Here is a 20431-nt window from a genome sequence, read left to right as displayed (position 1 = left end):
TGACTGAGGGGGTGTGGAGTCTCCTCAGTGGGGATATTCCAGAACCATCTGGGCACAATCCTGTGCCCTGTGCTCTGGTGATGCCATCTCCGTGCTCTGGAATGGCTTTGCTGGAGCACGGAGATGGCACCAGCTGACCCACTGTGCCCCCTTCAGCCTGACCCATCCTGTGATTCTGTGAACTCCTGCACAGCACTGCAGCATGCTCTGCTTCTCATTAAAAACATTAACTACAGGAGCTCTGGTTCCTGAAAGTTTGCAAGCCATCAAATAGAGGGTGACACTTTTGGCGACCACACCAAGCACACTCTCTCAGCTGTGGGGAAGGGTCGCCGTACCCTCACGCCCCCGGTTTGGCCTCTGCGCCCCTCAGCCGCTGCCCCCGCGGCTTCCAACCCCGGGGAGCCGCCCGCGGGGAATCACTGACCGTGGGTCTCCGCAGCCCCGCTCCGGGCCGGCGGGGGTGCCGAGGCCGCCTGCCCGGAATCTCGGTTCCCTGCCCAGAAGCTCGGTGCCCTGCCCGGGCTCGGTCTCCTGCCCGGGGCGGGGCAGGGGCGGGCGGGGGCGGAGCGGCGGGAGGCGGGTGGGGGCCGGGCCGTGCAGAGCCGCGCACCGCGCTCCTGTCAGCTCTCTCGGTACCTCCGGGGCCGCGCTCAGACCCTCGCCCGCCTGCCTCAGCCCCCGGCTTCCCCAAGGATCGCTGTCATTTGCTTTGATTTAATTTTATTTTTTTTTAATTTTTTTTTCTTCCACCTCGAAGGGGAGGAGCGCGGAACCCAGCTGGAAAATGAACTAGAATGTCTGAGAAAATGTCCAGCTTTCTGTACATCGGGGACATCGTGTCCCTGTACGCGGAGGGCTCCGTCAATGGGTTCATCAGCACGCTGGGGTGAGTGGAGTGGGGCCGGGCGGCGGAACCGTGCGCGCTGCGCGGAGCCGGCCCGCGGGCAGCGCCGGCGGCGGCGGCACAGGAAGGGGCGGCAGCGCTGCTCGGCGGAGCGGGGAAAGTAGGAAGTGATGGGGAGCGGCAGGGGATGATAGAAGTTCCCGAGCGGGGCCCGGGCGGCCGCGGTGCCGGCCGCGGTGCCGGCCGCGGTGCCGGCGGCGGTGCCGGCGGCGGTGCCGGCGGCGGTGCCGGTGGCGGTGCCGGTGGCGGTGCCGGGATGCCCGCTCGGCTCCTGCCGGGGCTGCGCCCCCGCGCCGGCCCCGAGCGCAGCAACAGAGCCCGCTCCCTGCCCTTGCCCAAACGGCTTCCTACGGTCTTTATTTATAGCTGACCTTTTAATTCATTAATTAATTAAGTTTAATTGCCCGTCCGAGAATTTTTGACAAAGCCTTTGCTTTCTTGCTCATCGTCGTAGTCGGCTCGTTAAATGTCCATCCCTTTATTTCAGGTTTGTATCCAGCACAATCTGATTGTCAGTGATAATTATAATCAGATGCTTAATTTCAAGGGGATGCTTTTCCCGTGATCTTTTTCTCTTTGCAAGGTGAAAAGATGTATTTTACTTCACCGAACCGCTGCTTATTTCAGGTTTTTATTAACAGTGACCACTTCAAATCACCCGTTTGGAATATATGAGGGAAAGCCTCAGCGCACAATGACAGATACACCGATATATGTCTTTACGTTGATACATTTTTTAAAACCATACTGTAGTTTGGTTGCAGTGACCTGTTCGGAGGGCGCAGTGCTTCCCTCTGATGTTTGTAGGAGAGCTGCAGGAGCTTCAGTGACTTTGTGGCATGTCCTGAAACCTTTACCACTGGAAACAGCTCCTGTACTGCATGGTTGTAAGTGACACGATTGGCAAGGCAGGTCAAACTCTAGTAAATATCTGCTTAAATATTAGTGGTACCCTCGGAGTAGCAGTGAAACTTACTAGGGCAAGTTAATGTGTGCCTGGGTATCGGTCCCATGTTTGTGTTAGGCTCCCTGTATTCTGAGATCCCTGCAATGGGGATACTGTTGGTGTGAAAATGCAAACAATGAATGTCTAGGTTAACTTGGTGTGCTGCCGTTACTGGAAAAGAGCTGGTGTTCGAGGTCTTTTATATTTTTTGAAATCTTGTTATTGCATCCAATCCTTGCTGTTCACTCTTTTGATCTGTTGACAAGTGTTTTTCCATGGTGTGTTCCTCTATATGTTAATTTGCCGTGTCGTCTCTCTGTGACTCCCCCGTGTTGTCTCACATCTTTTGTTTTACTGACTCTTACAACTTTAAATTCCATCTGAAAACTTTTGCTTTCTGCAGCCATTAATTGCTGGATATTATTTCTTATTCTTGTTCTCCCCAGCACTTTCTTTTTGCTGGCACGGTCTGTTGCTGGTTGGTAGAGTTGTTATGTCTCATCGCTGGGTTCTGTTATCTGGAGGAAGCTGAGTGTGCAGTGCTTTTGCTTTTCATTGTGTTCCTCCTTTTTGAGAACACCTTCTGGTGTCATGGATGTTCCTGCTGTGACTGGTGCACGTACAGCTGTCACTTGAATACGTGTTGGCATCTTCCTGTCGCAGGATTCAGACTGCTGATCCTCCCCTGATCCCCCGGAATTAAGGCAGGACATTTACTCCCAGTTTTGTAGAGGAGAAGCCAGGATCCAGGCTTGCCTAGGGCACATGGGAGCTCTTTACTAGAAGAAACAAGTGAGCTCGAGCCAACATGTTCTATCCAGGCTGTCTTTTAGCCAGGAAAACCCAGCTCAAGAAAACTACCTGGGATGAGACAGGAGTTCAAGAATGCTGATGTACCTCTCTTGGCTTTTCAGTACAGCCCTTTTGTGCCCTGCTCCCTGGCATGGTAAAGGCAGCTGCAGAACCAGGAGGCTGCAGTGGAGGAGCTCTGGGAAGCTAGAAGTCACCAGTGGAAAACTCCCATGGCTACTCAATGGGAATGTTGACCCCTCTGCTGGTGGTACAAGAGCTTGGACTGAAATTTAAAACTGTGATGCCAAGTGACATTATCTGCACCAGCTATTGCAATTGCTGCCTTTGGACTGGCTGCAGCAACACAGGAGGCAGAAAAACCTCTTATATTCAGGGAAAAAGCTTGGCAAACTGCACTTTTGGTGTGCAACAATTGCTGAACTCCTGCACCTTCTACATTCCTGCAGGTTCTCTGCAAATCTCTAGAAAGAGGAGACCTCACCTTCCAAAGGTACCTCTAGTTGGTGAGGATGAAGTGGGGTAGGATTGGGAATGATTACTTTCTTCATTTGATTTATGGGAGTCCTTGTTTGATTACTCTTGCTCGGATTGCTCAGGGTGCTGTTCTGAAAGGTTAGCTTGCCCAGCATCTCTCTTACACTACTGAGCCCAGTGGGGAGTCTCCTGCTGTTTCAACAACTTGAAATCCAGCTCAGGGCTAGTGACTGTTCAGCAGAGAGAGAGTCCTGTTTATTTTAAGCCGTCAAAGGCTAATTGTTTCTTAAATGAAGCATGAGCAAAGCCATTCTATAAATAAGGTAAAAAAGTGCACAGCACCTCTCCAAGCAGGGCAAGTCTGTCACATCAGTGGACATCACTCCTTGAAGGGTTGATCCAGCTCAACACATGAGTTTTGAGGGAGATTTCAAAGCATAGGCTGTTCCTTGAATTTTGGAGTATTTTTTCCTCACTTGTCAGTGCAGAAATTTTCACATGCTCAGTGTCCAGATCGTGTGTTGGGCCAGGTTGATATCTACTGTAACCTGAGTCTGGAAGTCTTGCTCTGTTGTAGTTCAGGAGGTATAAACCATCTCTTTTTATGAGACAGAGGATCTGTGGCCCTGTGTCCAGGTAAGCATGCTGAGAGGTGGTAGGTGAGGGCAGGAGTGCCTTTCCACACCTCCCTCTACAAAGAGGCTTAGAGAATTGCTGGAACTACATTCTGTCAGTGGGTCCCAAAGGCTTGGAACACTTCTGGGATCTGGAAGAAGCCTGTGTCCTTGCCCTCACCCTCCTTGTCTCTGAATGGTTTCAGTGCCATAAACAGCTGTTGGATGTGAGCATGAAGGCTCTGCTTTCAGCTTTGATCCCTCTTAGTCAGAAGGAGAAACTGAACTTCTTTTGTGCATCTGGGGCTTGTGCTGTAGGGCGGAATGGGAGCAGGGAAGTTGGGCACTGCTGCTCCAATTCTTGCTCCTCAGTCTATATTTTAAAGGAGAGCAGTTTTGCTCAGGTTTGGAAGAAGAGGTGTAAACATCTGTCTCCAGGAGAATGTTCCAGGCTGTGGATCCCACAAGGAAAGGGGCACCTCTGGATCATGGTAAAGGAGAGGGTTTCAGGCCTCAGCATTCCCTGTTGGCTCCTGCAGACCTTTGGATTCTTGAGGTACTGAGAGCCCAAAAAATTCCCTGCTTTTTTTTTTTTTTTTTTCTGCTTGGCTTTGGGCTCCCTCTGGGTTTGTATGCTGCTTTGAGGTGCTGATGATGTTTAGTCTGGCTTTTCCAACCTCAAGGCTCTCTGAGTTTCCTCACCTGCCTTCCTTCCTTTTAAAAAATGAGAATGCTTTTGGATGTATGAGCTGATAATTGAGAAAATGTTTGGGAAAAGCAATTTACATCCATTGGTAGCATTCTTTCATTGCAAGATAGGTTTGATACTGGATTACTGAACTGTGCTAATTCTGTAGGGCTTCCCCTTATTTCTTTAGCTTTTAGTGTGGTTTGGCTTCTGCTCAGTGGGAGGCCTTATGTCCCACAGGACATGTGTGGCAGGGCCAGGCAATGAATCCAGTGATCTCACATTGTCCTAGGCTGGTGTTGAGACCACCCTTCGCGGTATTTTGGCTATGAATGCTCTCAAATGATGCATGGTAGCAATTAAAACTGCATTAATCACCTATCAGTACAATGAGGGGAAGAAAATATTCTTTACTGGAGAGGTGAAAAAAAAGAAAAGTAAGTAATGACAATGGCCAGGATCAGCTGTAGGAAAGATTGACGATCTAGTTACTGTGGGGAGCTGCATTCCTGTCTCACCTCCATAAATGTGCAGTAAGAGATCTCCTGGAGCATAGTTAATGGAGCATGCAGCAGGACCCACCTGCTCTGTGATTGATGGCCCTGGGTGATGAGGGGTGTTGAGACTTACTTCTAATAAGCAGCAAAAATTGTGTTGTAAAATATTTTGGACTCATTTCCTTGCATGTAATGTTGATTTTTCTTGAACAACTTTCTTAATTTGTGGAAGTGCTTGCTGGAACTTTCTTACTCAAAACCCATATTTATTCAGGTTTCTTCACTGGGTTTTTGTGAATTAGTTGTGTTGTTGAACTTGGACTTCACTGAGGGGTTGAGTCAATCATACTCTGAGAAGAGACAAAATTAAGTAGAAAGTGCTTAAGAAGCAGCATAAATCAAAATGCTGCAAGTATAGCAGAGGCTAAAATATGTCATCTTGGTGGCTTCAGGAATGGTGCTAAGAGAAAAGATGTAGTGACTGATGATGCTTCCAAGACACCAATGTAGTATTTTCATCAGTGCACTCATTTTTTCAACCTTTCTCTCCTGCTGTCTGTATGTGTAAGCTATGGTTAAGGAACAGAGCATCTGTCCTTTAATTAAATAGCAAACTTCTTTCATGTGCCAGCTGGAAAAAGGTAATTAGTCAGGAAAGAATAAAAAGCCTGAAGAAAGTGAGAGTGGCATAACTAGAATTAATCATAATTTGATTCTGACACATAGATAAATAATACCTAAAAGAGGGACGGGAGTATGAATTTCAGCTTTTCTGTGGGAAAAAGTACTTGCATGTTGTGTTTCCTATGTACTTTATCCTCTAGATTGATAGAACCAATGATATTTGACAGTTTTGATTGTGTGATTCTGATTTTTTTTTTTTAAATACTGTGTAGGATTGGAATTTTCAGGAATATGTTCTCTTGGTTGTCTTTCTAAGGCAGCAGCCCTGGTCTGAATTCTGCAGCTGCTTTGAATATATAGTGATGTACACTTTTCAGCTGCACAGTGTATTTCTTTTCTGTGATAACTAATAAGTTATGCATTATTAACTACTTTCATTGATCTTATAATAAATGCCATGTCAGTGGAGATTGTAGGCATATAAATACACCTCTGTATCTCACATACCTTGCTATTCAATCCATACATCAAAGCTCATATCCTCTGTAATTATCCACTCTCACCAGCAATTAGGCACCGCTCCAGCTCTTATAACAACCTTATTTTGATGCTTGTTTCAAATAGTCTAACAGCAGTGCCATCTTTAAATAAACAATGAGACAAAGCTTTCCACAAAGCAGCCTCAGGGGAATGCAGCAGGCCCTGAGCCCCCAGGGAAGTTGGTTTGTTTCAGAAGTTTAACTTGTTCACAGAGCACAGCCTCTGTGTGAGAACATAACATTAGGCTTAATTACAGCAGTATGATTTATGAGGCTGTATGCCTAAATGTAATATCCTTGTTTCAAAGGGCTCATTCTCAAATAGAGTTGGAGAGAAAATGGGGGTTACGGAAACAACCGATTGACTGATGTGGAAGTGAGTTTACCCATAAGCTGTGTGGTGGTAACTGGAAATAATAGAGGAGTTGGCTTTTGAATTGAGATAGGACATACAACTTCTGTAGTTCTCAGCTGGGCTGTGGGTGATGTGGGGAATAGTCAGGAAAAAGAGGGGAGATTGTTTGACCTGTGTGACGTGACGTCTTTTTTACCTTGCTTTTACAAAATGAGGGGATTAAACCAGACCACCTGTGCATGGTTCTTGGTGTCACTAGAAACCACAGTTACCCTGTATTTTAAAAGTATTGCAGAGGAAGAAGTCAGTCAATCTCTGCCTTCGCCAGCCTGGACGATTGTTTCCCAAGGGGCCCATGGACCTTGGCTCAGCCAGGTATTTCACAGCATGGCGAGGTCTTTGGAACCCTCCCCTGCTGCTGCTGCTCGGCTGGAGCCTGAGCCTGTTTGTTGGGCAATAGCTCAAAGCCGTGTCCTCTGCACTTGAAAGTCTGGTTTCTGCTTGCTTTGAAAGGTCTGCTACTTCTTGTAGCAGAAAAGGGATGTGGGTGAACCTCCATCACTTTGATACACTTGGTATCAAAATGGAGAAAAGAAAACTAACAGTAGTTCAAGGTTTTCTTTTTACCTTGTCTGTGCTGTGTTTTGTCACTTGATCAGAGATGCATATTTTAATTCTGTTAAGGACATAATCCCCCTTATGACTGATTCCTTTAAACCTTCAAATCCTACAAATTTGTTATTTGTAAATCTGATTCCATCTAATTACTTGAACCAGGAGTTCCACCACTACGTAGATGTGTAGGCACTTCCTGACACGGGTCCTGGTTTCAGCTGTTTATGGTGCTAAACCTTGATGTTTGGGACCCAGGATAGATGCCTGGAGCTGAATGTTTTGCTGTGGAAAGTTTAAAGTAAAGTGGCCTTTCTGAGAACAGGATTAGCCAAAAACCCCCAAACAACCACCAAACCAAACAAAAAAAGCATGTTATCCCCATTTTTTAAAAAACCCCAAGAATCTTGCAGATGTGTCTTGTGTCAAGAGTCTTCCTGAGTTCAGGGCTCTCTCCAGCACCACTTCTCCAGCATGGAGGGCTTGTCTTTCTCTGCCCCTGTGGAGTTTTGCCCAGGTTTAGCAGGTGTAAGTTGAGGAAGGATTTTTCCCTAAGACTTTGCGGACTGTCGTGATACCTGCCTCTTGCTGGGGGGCAGCAGTTTTACCTGGCAGGGGCAGCTTCTCTCTGCTGACACTGGGCACCAAGAGCCCTCAACCTGACCTGCATCTGTGTGGGAGGTGAATCCCAATTCCCAGGATTTCCAGATTCCTTTCCTGGGGGGGTGGGTCACAGGAAAGCTTCAGTTGTCCAGCTGCTTTGTGTTCCCTATCTCTGGAGAAGTAAAAATTTCTGGTTTTAGTGCCTCAGTTCACTTCAAGTAAGAAACAAACTGAGAAATTACATTCTTGTGAGGTAAGGTTTTGGAAAAAGAGTTAAACAAGAAAAACACAGGGTTAAAATGTACTTATTCATGTCTGATATTAAGTACTGCCTGAGGCTTTGAGGGGCTGTTTTTGCTGTAGTAGCCAAAAAGTTGTGTCAGGAATGGTCCTGATGCTGTTGTTGTTGGTTTTGTGACTCTGTGCCTCAGTCTCTGTCTACCTCTTATTCTCATTCGTTTGCATGTTTTGATTGCTGTTGAGTAGATATAAAGCGTTTTCCAAAGTATATGATTTAAAAACAATTCTTATTCATTGCCTAGTAACAAAGGAAAGACGACACTGAAGAGTGGGCTATAGGCTGCAGAAAAGAATGTGAGGAAAACAGCCTCCCCTGTCCTTCCAGTGCTCCCTTGCTGGATGATGAAAAGGAGGAAGAGAGGTGTGTTGAATTCAGGATGAGAAATGAGCAGAGCAACTGTTAGAAGGGAAGTGGGGCTGAAGAGGAGCAGGAGTTGCAGTTACCAAGAGATCTGCAGCCCCTGCTGAGAGAAAACAGCTCTGAAAGCTACTGACAAACTGTTATTTTCAAAGGGAAGAAGTCAGCTTGCCATTGCCACTGTTTACTTTGCTATTTCAAATGTTTGAGGCCTGTGCTAAGGCTGATGAGGTTTTAAATACTTGAATATTTGTTTGTTTTTTGTTCTGAAGGTTTTTGACTTTGTCCAGGAAAATGAATGTGTTCTATGACCTTCTCCAAGAGAATGTCTGAGGTAAAATGCCACTTCTTAGAAAGAAATTGCAGTTTTAAGATTGCCTGTGATACTTTTTATAAGAACAAAAGTTAGATATAATGACTTGTGGTACTTGGTAACCTTCTTACATAATAAGGTTTGGGCAATTAATTTGAAATATCCCTTTAGGTCATTGCTGCTGCATGAATGAAGGTATTGGGTTGAAATTTATATGAATTTCCTGGCAGGAGGAGGCTGGAAGAGCATATCCAAATGTGGTGGTTATCACTGTGGGTCCCTTCCAACTCAGCTTGCTCTGTGGTTCTGTGATTTGACACCAAGTTAAGCTTCCTCCAGCTCTTTTCTGTATGATATTAAAACAGTAGTCAAGTTTTTGTTCTTTGACCTCTGACAGATAAAAATCAATGTCATTTAAAAGGAAAATCAACAAACAAACCCTGAAACGAGGCTCTTGATATGCAACTCAAAATACAGAAACTTCTTGTGATTCAATGCTTAGGCTTCTTATCTTGATTTTCTCTTAAAGGCTTGTTTGAATTTCAAACAGCTTTTTTATTCCCTGTACTTGACACACACAAGTTAATCAGTGCTGCAGGGGCAGTTGAAAGCAGGCAGAATTAGGGAAACAACTGCTTAAACTCTTAGTAAGACCCAGATTTTTTATACCTTCTTCCCACAGTTAAAAGACAGTAATCCAGTTCTTAAGAGTAAATTTTGGGTAGTTGTGTCACGTTGAGCACTGTGATGTGGAAAATTTAACTTGGCAGCTTTAGAGGGCAGCAAAGTTGGATGTGAGCAGTATAGTTTTGTCCTGAATCTCTCAATACCCGACCTGATTTGCAAAATCCCAACTCCTGCACCTCTCTTACTTTTTGATATCCTCAGCTTTTCCCTCGTGTGCTGTGCTAAAATATTCTCAGTCACTTTTTCACTCTGGCTAATAATTTTTTACTGTTCAGAAACAATAAATAAAGAGAGGAAGCAAACCCAATGTATTAGGAAAGACTGGATATCACTTTTGAAAATACTGAGAGCAGATCTTTGTTCAGTTGTGATTGCTGAAAAATGTTCAAATGCATCACTAAGCAAGTTTCATTCTTCTGATCAAAGAAAAAAAGTTTAAAGCCTTCCTAGAAAGTTTGGGTTTTTAAAAAATCCTTTATTAATGAGAAAAAAAGGAAAACAAACCAACAAACTGTATGGACTGAAAAAATTTAACTGCCTGTTATTAATGTTTTTATTGATGTTTTGGACAATTTTTTAGGTTATCAGTTTTTGCTAAGGTGGTCTCAGTTTCAGCAGAATGCGCTGTCCTTGCTTTGCTGTCTGGCACCGGTGGGAGTGCCAGTCCATAAACTCCTGTTCCAAATCTGACAGGGCTCAGTGTTCTTGGCTCTTTACAGAGAGCAGAAAAGTCAGTGTTTAGTGGAGAGTTTTGTGGAATTTCAATGGAGTAAAATGAGGTTTTCTATCAGGCTTGCCAATATAAAAGTTAGGTAGTGCAACATCTATACTGCTTCCTAGGCTGAAGACAGAACTTAGTAAGTCAAACTTTACTGTCAAACAGATTTCCAAAGTCCTGAACTGATGTATAAGTATTTTGGATTTTAATGTTGCTGTGAGAACTGTAAAGCTGATTACTTCACTAAATACAGGAAGTCCAAGCTTCAAAGGAGATTTTCAGGTATCTCTGCAGATATCCTTATGTATCATTGTAGCATGTTCTTTATAAAGAATAACCTTGCCTTTAAATCATAAAAGTACAAAATAACATATAGAAAAATTAATGATTTTTTAAAATTTTGGTGATGAGGAGGTAGCAATTTATGTGTGGCAGGCTGGCCAAACTGATTAAAAGGATGGAGCACCTCCCTTGTGAGGAAAGGCTTAGAGAACTGGGATTGTTCAGCCTGAAGGGAGCCCACAGGAAAGATGGAGAGAGGCTCTTGACAAGGGCCTAAAGTGACAGGACAAGGGGGAATGGCTTCACACTGACAGAGAGCAGGTTTAGATTGGATAGTGGGAAGAAATTCTTCCTGTGAGGGGGGGGGTGAGGCCCTGGCACAGGTTGCCCAGAGAAGCTGTGGCTGCCCCTGGATCCCTGGAGGTCTCCAAGGCCAGGCTGGATGGGGCTCTGAAAAACCTGTAATAGTTGAAGGTGTTCCTGCCTGTGGCAGGGGGGGTGGAATGAGATTATTTTTAAGGACCCTTCCAGTCCAGGCCATTCTATGATACTATATATTATTTTCCTCAGAAAAAGTAACCCAGAAAATTATTGCAAAGCTTCATGATGTTGTTTCCTGTATAAGTGATTTAAGATGTAGGTCCTACACCTGCAAATTTGTGGACTCAAACTGCAAAGATGTAATGAGACAATTTTTTAAAAGAACCTGTTGAATAGGATACTAATTTTACTTCCCTGGGTTGGTCTTCATGAGTATTAAAAGGTAAATTACGATTTGATCAAGAAACCCCTCAGAGGCAGACACTTGGCTGTTCAGAGAGGGCACTGCTGTGGCCCCTGGGCATCTGCAGAGTCTGGCTTAGAGGTTTGCTCAGTTTGTGTTAGCAGTGGCTTCTCTTGCAGAAACAAAACAAGGTCAGGACCTGGCAGGCAATTAAGTCTTGTCTGTATTAACTTTTGTAGTTGAACAGGTTTTTCTGTCACTGAAGGCAAGGACCAATGAATGTCCCACACTCCCTCCCCCTGTAATATCTGGTTTACAGTAAAATCATGGTATGTAAAGCTTGGTTGTAACAGCTCATTTGAGGCTGTGCTGTGCACAGGGCTGGTGGAGTCAAACTCTGGATTTAATTTTATCCATTTCCTTTCTGTGCCAGATTAAACTTTCCCTTTGATTAGGCTGCTCTTAATGGAACTGTTTTCCTTGAGCATAGCTGGAAGTGGGACAGTGCTGGTTTGAGTTTTAAAGCATGGATCTAAAGTATGTTTGAAGGGAAATAGTGGATTAAGGGACACAAGCAGAGGAGCCACTTGCACAAGGTTGTTGACAAATTGTGGAATACAAACAAAGACTCCAAGTTCTGGGCCAGTGCTCTTTTATAAGCATTGATTTGGCAAGCTGTTCAATGCATAAATTCTTTTATATTGGTTTATCTCACAGTAACTGGGCTTATGCCAGTAGTGACAAAGCTAGTTAGTTCATTAAGGTTTCCATGTGTCAAAAGTTGTGTTGTTTTATTTTAAGTATGTGTCTAAAGATGCAGAATTTATCATTTTGAGAAAACTCTGTGCTGAAGAGTCTTATACTTGCTGGCATTGTTGTTACGCTCACCCATTGGGGGAACCTCGTTGACTGATAGGTGTAATTAATGTTCTTCATTTGTAATGGAGGTGAGGGAGAAAATCCTGCTTCCTTTATGCAATGTGGAGCAACAGAAGTCACCACCCAAAGCGCTTACGCTTGGTAAAGCTGCATAAAAACGGGGCTGTGTTACCCAAGAAAGTTCTTAGAAAGAAATTCAGTATCATCAGGGCAAGGTGTACAGGCTTGAATGAGTACAGAGAACACAAGGGAAAAACATCAGTCATAGACAAGAAAATCTGCTGACCTAAGCGCAATAAAATGAGTGTGCCACTGAGCACTCTTCTCTGAAAACTGATATCAAAGAAACTCCTGCTGTTTGATATGTCCTACATTCAGGAAAACAAGAATTCACAAGTTCTTGGACTCATTGGACTCAATGATCTTAGAGGTATTTTCCAACCTAAATGATTCTATGATTATATAAAACTATTTCCAAATGACTCATGAAAAAAATAGCTGACATCATCACAAACTTTTCTTATGGCAGAAACAGCCCTTAAGTCTCCAGGACTGACATAATTGCTTCTGACTAGCAATAATCTGGTATCATGGGATGGATCCAACTTCCAAAGTGTAAATTTGATCCATTATTTGTGTGGATCCATAGTGCAAGAAGCAATCACAGAAAAGAAAAGAGACCAGAGAGAATTGATATTATTTGTAATACCAGAACTGGAAGCCTTGGGGGTAGAAGCAATAATAAAAATGCCATCTGGAAAAAGAGCTGGGTGCATCAGTAGGAGTCAAAGCAAAGAGGTTTCCTAGTGACACTTTGAGTAATGATTTCCAGATGAAAGTGAAACATTTTATGGGCAGCAATTAAAAACTGTTCAGGCAAGTTAGGAAAATGAGTGGAAAATCAAGCCCTGTCAAAAATATATTTGCTGTGCTTCTGATCTATTTTTCCACAAAATCCAGGTGAGGGGAGCTTTGGATTGCTTTGTATTTGAACCTCAGCAGAGACTTGACTTTAGGAATGACCTCAAGATCAGTTATTCTGCTGTGGAAGCACAGGTATGAGAAGGCAAGGGGCAGCTCAGAAGATGACAAAGTAGGACAGAAATTTTTGACCTCTTTGAGGAGAACTCCTCTTGGTGTTTAAAATTTTAGATGTTTTCATTTTAATTTATCTGAGGAAGAAGTACATGGTCAGTACTATGCTGAGGCATCTGGAGAGCAGTTGGCACATTTTGCTGTAGGAATTAATAGGGCTGTGCTTTCATGGGTGCTCACAGATCTGGGAGCAACAGGGTCACCTTGATGCCTTATCCAAATTAACTCTTTGCAGATATTGCCTTAGGCAGAAGATCAAGGAACTATTTCAAGGAATGACTGCTGAAAAAGGCATCGCTTTTTCTTTCCTTCTCATAATTTGCAAAACCTTCTGAATAAGGTGCAAAACCTGCTGAATCACACACCTGATGAATGTATTGCTTCTGGAACAGATTGCAGATCAGCCAAAAGCTTTCACAGACCATTTGGGCTCTTGTGATCATCTGAAAGCCTAGCATCCCCTCAAAATGTCAAGATCAAGGTTTTCTGATCTCATCAGGCAAGTTTGGAATTCAGAAATGAGGTAGTACACAAGTGGTTATATTCACTCAGAAATTGTATCATGGCTTTGAAACTGGAGGTGCTGGAAGAGTCATGGCTGATTTGCAAAATGTATGATGTGGTGGCATGTAAGCAGGAAGTGGGAAATGGTGCAGGAAATGTGACGTTGGCAAGACAGATTAAAGAGAGAGCGCCAAGCTCAACCGTGTCTTACGGGGGCATCACTGCAGTGTGTGCCTGAGGAGCTCAGGGTTTTTTCCTGCCAGAGAACTGGCAGTTATAATTGTCCACTGAGACAGTTATGATTTATTTCATAAAATCACCGGTGCTTGTGAAGTCAGGCACCAAAGGGCACTGCAAACAGGAAGAAATTGGCTGAATTACTTTTATAGACGTAGAAACAGGAGTAAACCATCTATGGATCAAAGGAGATTTTGGAATTCAAGTATTTTGCTAAGTCTTTGAGGCCTTAGCAGGCCTCAGTCTTAGCAGGCTTTCAGAAAAGACACCCTATCTCAGTGTGCCACAGGTGTAGGTAGAAAGGATCATTATGGACTTCTACCTTCAACTCTCTTATTTTATAGATTCAAGGAAATGAGGGCACTGCTTTTGAGGAATTTAAAACAGGAGTGGATGAGACTATGAATTATACTGCAGAAATTATTTCAATATAAAGCAAATTCCTACATTATGAAGGATTTTTGGGGTGATGTGGACTGTGTAGAAGATTAAACACTAGGCTGGAAAAGCTTGTTCCAGCTTGTTTGGTAACATGAACATCTCTTGGATGGAATTTTACAGGAGAGCTTATGAAGTCCAGGGATTGACTGGATGTGAATGAGACATAATGAATCAAGGAGAATTCAGTCCCAATTGCCCTTTGTGCCTCCTTTTTCTATGTAGTTGAAATATGTGTTAAAATAGTCTACCCTTATAGTGACAAGTGCATAGACTAAGAAGATCAAGTTCATGTCCAGCTCAAGAATAAAGATTTCCAACAAGCTGAGGTGAAAGCATTTTTTTTCAGTAGCCACTTTTCATCTATTATCTCAGTTTAGCAGAGGTCATAGAAGAACTAAAGGAATTTTATTCCTTTAGCCTGAAAGGACTAAAAATACCTTGTCGGCTCTTCTTTTCAAACACTTCACTCCTCTGAGGATAATGAAGATACTGTATTCACAGGCTTGCCTGAGTGATGAAGTGTCTTCAAGTACCTTCAAATGCTGTCAGAGTGGTCTCTACGCCTTGGTTGTAGATATCTGTTGTTGGTGGATGAGGTTACCTATTGAAGGAGGTTTGGAATTTCTATGTTTTGGCCAGGTTTTGGTTGTTTTTATGTACCGGTAGATTGAGGGATCAAATCTGAGTACTTGTTGTCTAAGGATTGTTGAAGGCACTCGTTTGTTAAAAATCCGGTGCAGGTTTTTTCTCCCTGACTTTTGCCACCAATAGAAATATGGATCTGTTTTGTAGAGTGGACCTTAAATACCTTCTGTGAGTTCTCAGTCCTTCTCCATATAAAATGGGACTGAATTATTGTGAATGCAATGAGGTGTGGGTTATTTAATCTAGTTGAAGAAGGAGGAGGATTTTCCTGTGCACTGTGAATATTGGTAGCTCTTTTCACATAGTTTGGTCCTAGTCTGAGGATGAGGGATTTTCTTTATGGAGGCTGCTGTTCCCATCTTAAACTGGCACCTGGGTGTTCAGATAAAATTCTGGATTTCTGATTCATATCAGCCCTAATGTGGCAGCAGCTGCTTTCAAATGGGTCTTGCTTAGAGGGGATTAGGGGGAGTGCTGTGAAGTCTTGTTTTACTTTCTCCACCTTGGCTACAGTGGGCTTAGAGGAGGGGAAGTTGAATATTTATGCCATCCCTTGCAGGTAGAGAACTGAGCAGTTGCTGGTCAGCTGTTTTCTAGACACTGTGTTTTCTGGGCACAGAGTAAGTCAGCAGAATATCTGATTTAAATGCCATTGAAAGTCTGCTCCACAGCTATCACAGGATCTCTTCAAAGTTAGTTGTCAGGAACTTAGCAGAACTTTGGTGAGATAAGTGATGTGATACTTTTTTCTAATTTCAGGATGACAAGTTAGAGACAAGCTTTTCTGTTGTGTAAACACAGAGCTTTAAACACAAACAAATAGTTATTTTTGGTGCTCTTTTCCTATGACAAAAATTAAAAGGTAAAAATAAACAAAACCATGTTCTAAAACCTTTTCAGATTAAAGGTTAGAAAAAAGAAAGAACAAAGACTCAAGCTCACTTCCAACTCACATAATTGCTGACACAAAAGCTGCAGTCCAGCCAGATGAACAGCACATTGTGTGGTACAGGAATAATTTGTAGTCCTTTTAAGTAACCAGAGTAGCAAGCAATATGTACATGCAGTGGAATAAATCCTTGTCTCTGCTTCAGTTTTTCTAAGAAATATGAAAATATTTAGATTTAACCAGTATCTGTTTCTATCTTAATGGATCACAAGAGAGCAGTTAACTTCTGATGTCTTATTTAGGGTGCTGTACTGATGCAAGAATTTATATGCAAGTGAACTGTGGTGTCAGAAATGATTGTGTCTTTTGCCTTAGTGAATAGTTTTTCAAACCACCAAGGCAGTGGGTGTACACTTACTCTGCAAGCTGTTTTTTATCAATGGCTTCACATTACTGCTCCCCATCAAAACAGTTTATGTGAGTGTTTCTCAGCCCTCTCTAAGCAATATGAGCTCATATACTTAAGCAATTTAGTAGATGATTTGTGCTAACGGGGTTGACTGTTGCTTAGAGACCCTCAGGCTTGGAAAGGTTGTAATGTGAAATGAATGACCCAGATTAATGTTTACTTTTGCCCTTGCCTGCTTTTAGGTCAATTTAGTTCTTTTATTGAATGTTGTAATCTATGGGTCTTGTAACTCAAGGGAGTGTCAGGTTGTAGGTACGCAGTTTGTGGTGATTGGGAGTGGGGCTGAGGCAGAGCCTCATCCCTAATGGCTACAGCTGTGCAGGACAGGTGAATGATATTGAAGGTAATGAGCCATGGAGTGCCCAGGTGCACTGACCAACCACCAAAGGGAACAGAGGACACACAGGTGCAATGCATGAACATGAGGGGTATAAAAGGTTGGGCTGAAGGGCAAGAAGAATGGATACTTGCAGCTTTCTGAAGTGATGTGGTATTACTCTGTATGGATTGAAGCCTTCTGAAATTGTACGATGATGATCTGTGTATTGTGGCCATCTCAAGTGTGACATACGCTGCAATGTTAGGTATGCTGTTGTATTTCCTCCATCTGTCAAATCAGAAAATAGGGCAAGGCTGGCAGCTGGGATTTCCAGTCAGGGAGGAAGCTTGGGAAGAGAATGTCTGTTTTAGCAGGAGGCCAGATTTTCTTCCACTCAGGCTAAAGCATCTCAATGTCCTCTTAAATGGAAGTGTTAATCAAAATATAGCAGACTAATTGTTTATGTGAGTGGATGAGATTATCCCAGACAATGCGGTGCTGTTTGTCTTGGAGAAGGAACTGTGTAACTGTATGCAAAACTGCACCATAGCGATAGACGATTGGCTTTTTGATTAGGTCATAAAATCTGGGGAGGTGATAAAAACGGAGCTGATTTTTGGGTGGGGTGCTCTGCTATCTTTTCAAATCAGCTTATAGCTGTGGAGTATTATTTACTATGCACAAAGGAATAGGGAATAGTAGCTGAGGCAGTGGGCAAGTTTTTAATCTTAATGTGCCAGGCAGCAGGTTAAGCTCTTGTGATAATGTGTCTGAGAGCTTTGTGGAGTGATAAGGAAAAGGTTAAAATAGTTCTACTGCGCTAAATATTATTGCACCATGTTAGATTAGAACTTTTTAAATGGGGGTTGTTTGAACCAATTAGTTTAACTTGAAACTAGATGTGAGCTTTGGTATGCTTTTTTTTGTGTCCAGGTTCCCTTTGCAGGGAGAGTGTGCAGTAGCAGTTACTGCTACAAAGTCTCTATGGGAATGGAGGTGTTATGGAAATAAACCTCAGGATTTCAGGCTTGCCTGTAATTGCATTTATGACCTGCACTGACACAAAGAAATGGAATGCACAAAGCACCCGGAAAAACAGAATATCCTCTTCCTGAGAAGAGCTGCTAAAATGTATCCCGTTTACTTTGTCTGCTCTGGCCAGAGAGAGCTGGCATCTCTAAAAATGGGGAAAAAAGTCTGTAAAAAAAATGGGGGAAAAAATCTCTAAAAAAGGAAACAGGTGGTTTTCCATTACATTTTTGCATGGTCCCCACCATCCTCTTTGAGAATTGGTCATGCAGAAGTGAGGAATGATGGCTACTTAGTTCATCACCCATCACATTCTGACCTTGCTCCAGTTCCTTGTGGGAGGTGCATGGTCCTCTTCAAATCAGGTAATTTATTTCCTCCTGTCACACCTCGTATTGTTTCTGTCCCACTCACTTGTGCCTTGGAACCCTGTGCCATCCCATTGCCAGCTGTTTCCACACCTTGGATTCTGCCCTTCCCCACCCCCCTTTTGCTTGAGGGCATCAAGAACTTCTTGCAGGACAAGCTAAAGCCCCGTATGCTCAGCCAGAGCTCTGCTCTGTGTGCAGAGGAGCTGATCCCAAGGCTGTCCTTCCGCCATGCCTCTTGCCCAGTCTGCCAAGCAGCTGCTTGCTCAGTGCTCTGACAGGTCCTGCCGGTGAGTGGAGAAGGGGAAGTGTTTTTTTTTTTCCCATGCATACAATGAAAGGAAGCGCTGTAATAAATTGAGTGAGGTAAAAAGGCTTTCCCGGCACATTACCTTCTAACACTTCTTCATCCTGTTTCTCTGCTCCAGGTCCCACTCTGTTGTGGGGAGCAGGACTGAGTTCCCCACAGCTGGCTCCTGCCAGCCCCCACGGCCTGGCTTCCTCAGGCAGGGAAAACCCTGCTTTGTCCTGTCAAGGGGATGAAGGATGTCTCTCCGTTTGAGCTGGGCAAAGGAGGGTCTCTTGCACCTTGGTGCACTGAAGCTGGTGTAGGGAAGTGCTATTTCATTGCTAATATAGCAAAAGGAATAACAAAGTCTCCAGAAATTATGTAGAAGACAAGAGGGGTGGGTGGGAGGGTGGAGAGAGGAAACACTTGGAGATGTCTGCAGTGCTTCCTGTTTGCTTCTGAAAATTATGAGTCAGATCCCCCAGAAACAAAAGAGAGGGATTTGAAAAATTATGAGATTTAAAAAAAAAGTAATCATGCATGCATCTGTTCTCTTGGTCTTCTGGTTTTTGAGCTCAGAGCTGGAGGCCATTTTTCACTTTTTTCAGGGCAGTGGTGACAACAAGGAACACACATTCCTTTCCCTTCCAGTGAAAGTAGAAGGATTTTAATATCTCTCAATACAGCATCAGGAAGGAGACCAATAAAAAAGATACCAAAGATGCATGGTTTGGAATAAAATTTTTGATAGCATCACAGTTCTTCTAGAGTTGATTGCTTTGGCTTGATGAGCTTTTGCAACAGGGGTTAGGTGTAACCCTGGAGCTGGTTTGCCTTTGCTTTTTGAGGTATATACTTTGGCACAGGAGGGAGAAGGTGTGTTGTGTGTGCCCAGATTGTGTTTGATACTGATCCAGAAGGAGGAACCATGCTCCTTTTTCCCAGGTCAAGCACAGCCTGCATTTTTAAAACCCATGGATTCTGGGGATTTGTAGCATGAGTGTTGATAAGTGTATGTGTTTACAGCAGGATTGCACTTAAAAAGGAAAAATGAAGTGGATATCATTGTTCCACTTATCCTATCACCAAGTGCAGGCTTTTCTAGAAAACCTGATTTCTTTGTTTCTCTGCCAGTTAATTCCCAGTAAATGTATGTAAGTGATAAAAGACTCCAGTTTTCCTAGTAGAAAGTGATTATTTGCAGGTGTCTTTCCTCTGTTAAGGTGTCAGGATAAGCTGTGTGAGGAGACCTGGAAGCATTTCCTTCAGCTGAAAAGAATGCTGCCGAACTGGAGGGCCTGAAGGTAGAAGGCCAAACTCATTTCTTAGTAACAGAGCTTGTTGTTAAGGCACACCTTAGAAGGTGATCTGACTGACAGGTGACAGCACAGCCAAAGAGTCAGAGCTTCTTGGTGCTCAGCAGAGTTATTACTGAGAGCTCAGGTGGACCCAAAAAAATCTGTATTAATAAACACCTGCTCTTGTGTGCTCTGGGTGCTGCATGCAATAGCCTGTACTGCTATAAGTGTTTCCTGGAGTGATTTTTACCACTTATGCTGTCCCCAGACCCTGTGCAAGGATGGGCCTGGAGAGGTCCTGGAATCTCCTCCTGGAGTGTGCAGCCACCCTGGTTAGAATGCTGAGCTCTGCTGAGCAGATGTGGGGTTTTCTGTGCCTCAGAGCCTGGGAGAGTCCTTGGGCCTGTGAGGTTGGCTGTTGTGAGTGTAGCCTTCTGGTGGGAGATGCCAGCCTGCCTAGTGGTTGGTTTGGGAAAGGTCTGAAACAGTTTAGAGATGTGAACCTGCTTGTTATGTCATTTCCCTGCTTTAAAATTATGGTTATGAAAAGTTCCCACAAGCAGAACAGGCTCACACCTGTCCACTTGAACAGAGGTGACTGTTTTGCCCCCCTGCTTGTGGCTGCTGTTTTGTGACTCTCCTACTTCCCAGCTCCTTCTGCTGTGGCCGGAGCAGTCCCAAGCATTTCCTCTTCAGCTTTCTGCTCTGTGGGACTCTCTCAAGCAAGTATGTACAGGTTGGGGGTAGGTGTGGCAAAGGGCTCCCAGCAACTGGGAAAGCAGCTCTGAGACAATCTGGAACAGCTCCCAAAATGATCTCTCCCTGTAGGAAACTGGCTCTTCTCAGTTTTAAAGCAAGTAAATAAAGTCACTGTGATTTCTCAGCTGGTTTTTATTTGGAAGGTTTTTTTAAACT

General features: G+C 43.6%; 1 protein-coding gene across 3 annotated transcripts in view; it reads left to right on the top strand.

Moving 5' to 3' along the window:
• The first annotated feature begins 658 nt into the window (after nucleotides 1-658).
• Nucleotides 659-20431, top strand: part of ITPR2 (inositol 1,4,5-trisphosphate receptor type 2) — a 242810-nt gene continuing 223037 nt past the window's right edge. For all 3 annotated transcript variants that reach the window (XM_053978468.1, XM_053978469.1, XM_053978470.1), the window contains exon 1: nucleotides 659-889. In XM_053978468.1, the coding sequence (XP_053834443.1) occupies nucleotides 798-889 (92 nt within the window). In that variant the 5' untranslated portion in view covers nucleotides 659-797. The remainder of the gene's footprint in view (nucleotides 890-20431) is intronic.

This window comes from Vidua macroura, chromosome 5 (genome assembly GCF_024509145.1).
Source record: "Vidua macroura isolate BioBank_ID:100142 chromosome 5, ASM2450914v1, whole genome shotgun sequence".
NCBI classification, from domain to species: Eukaryota; Metazoa; Chordata; class Aves; order Passeriformes; family Viduidae; genus Vidua; species Vidua macroura.
Note: the sequence above shows the minus strand (reverse complement) of the source record. Positions and strands in the feature narration are given on the sequence as shown.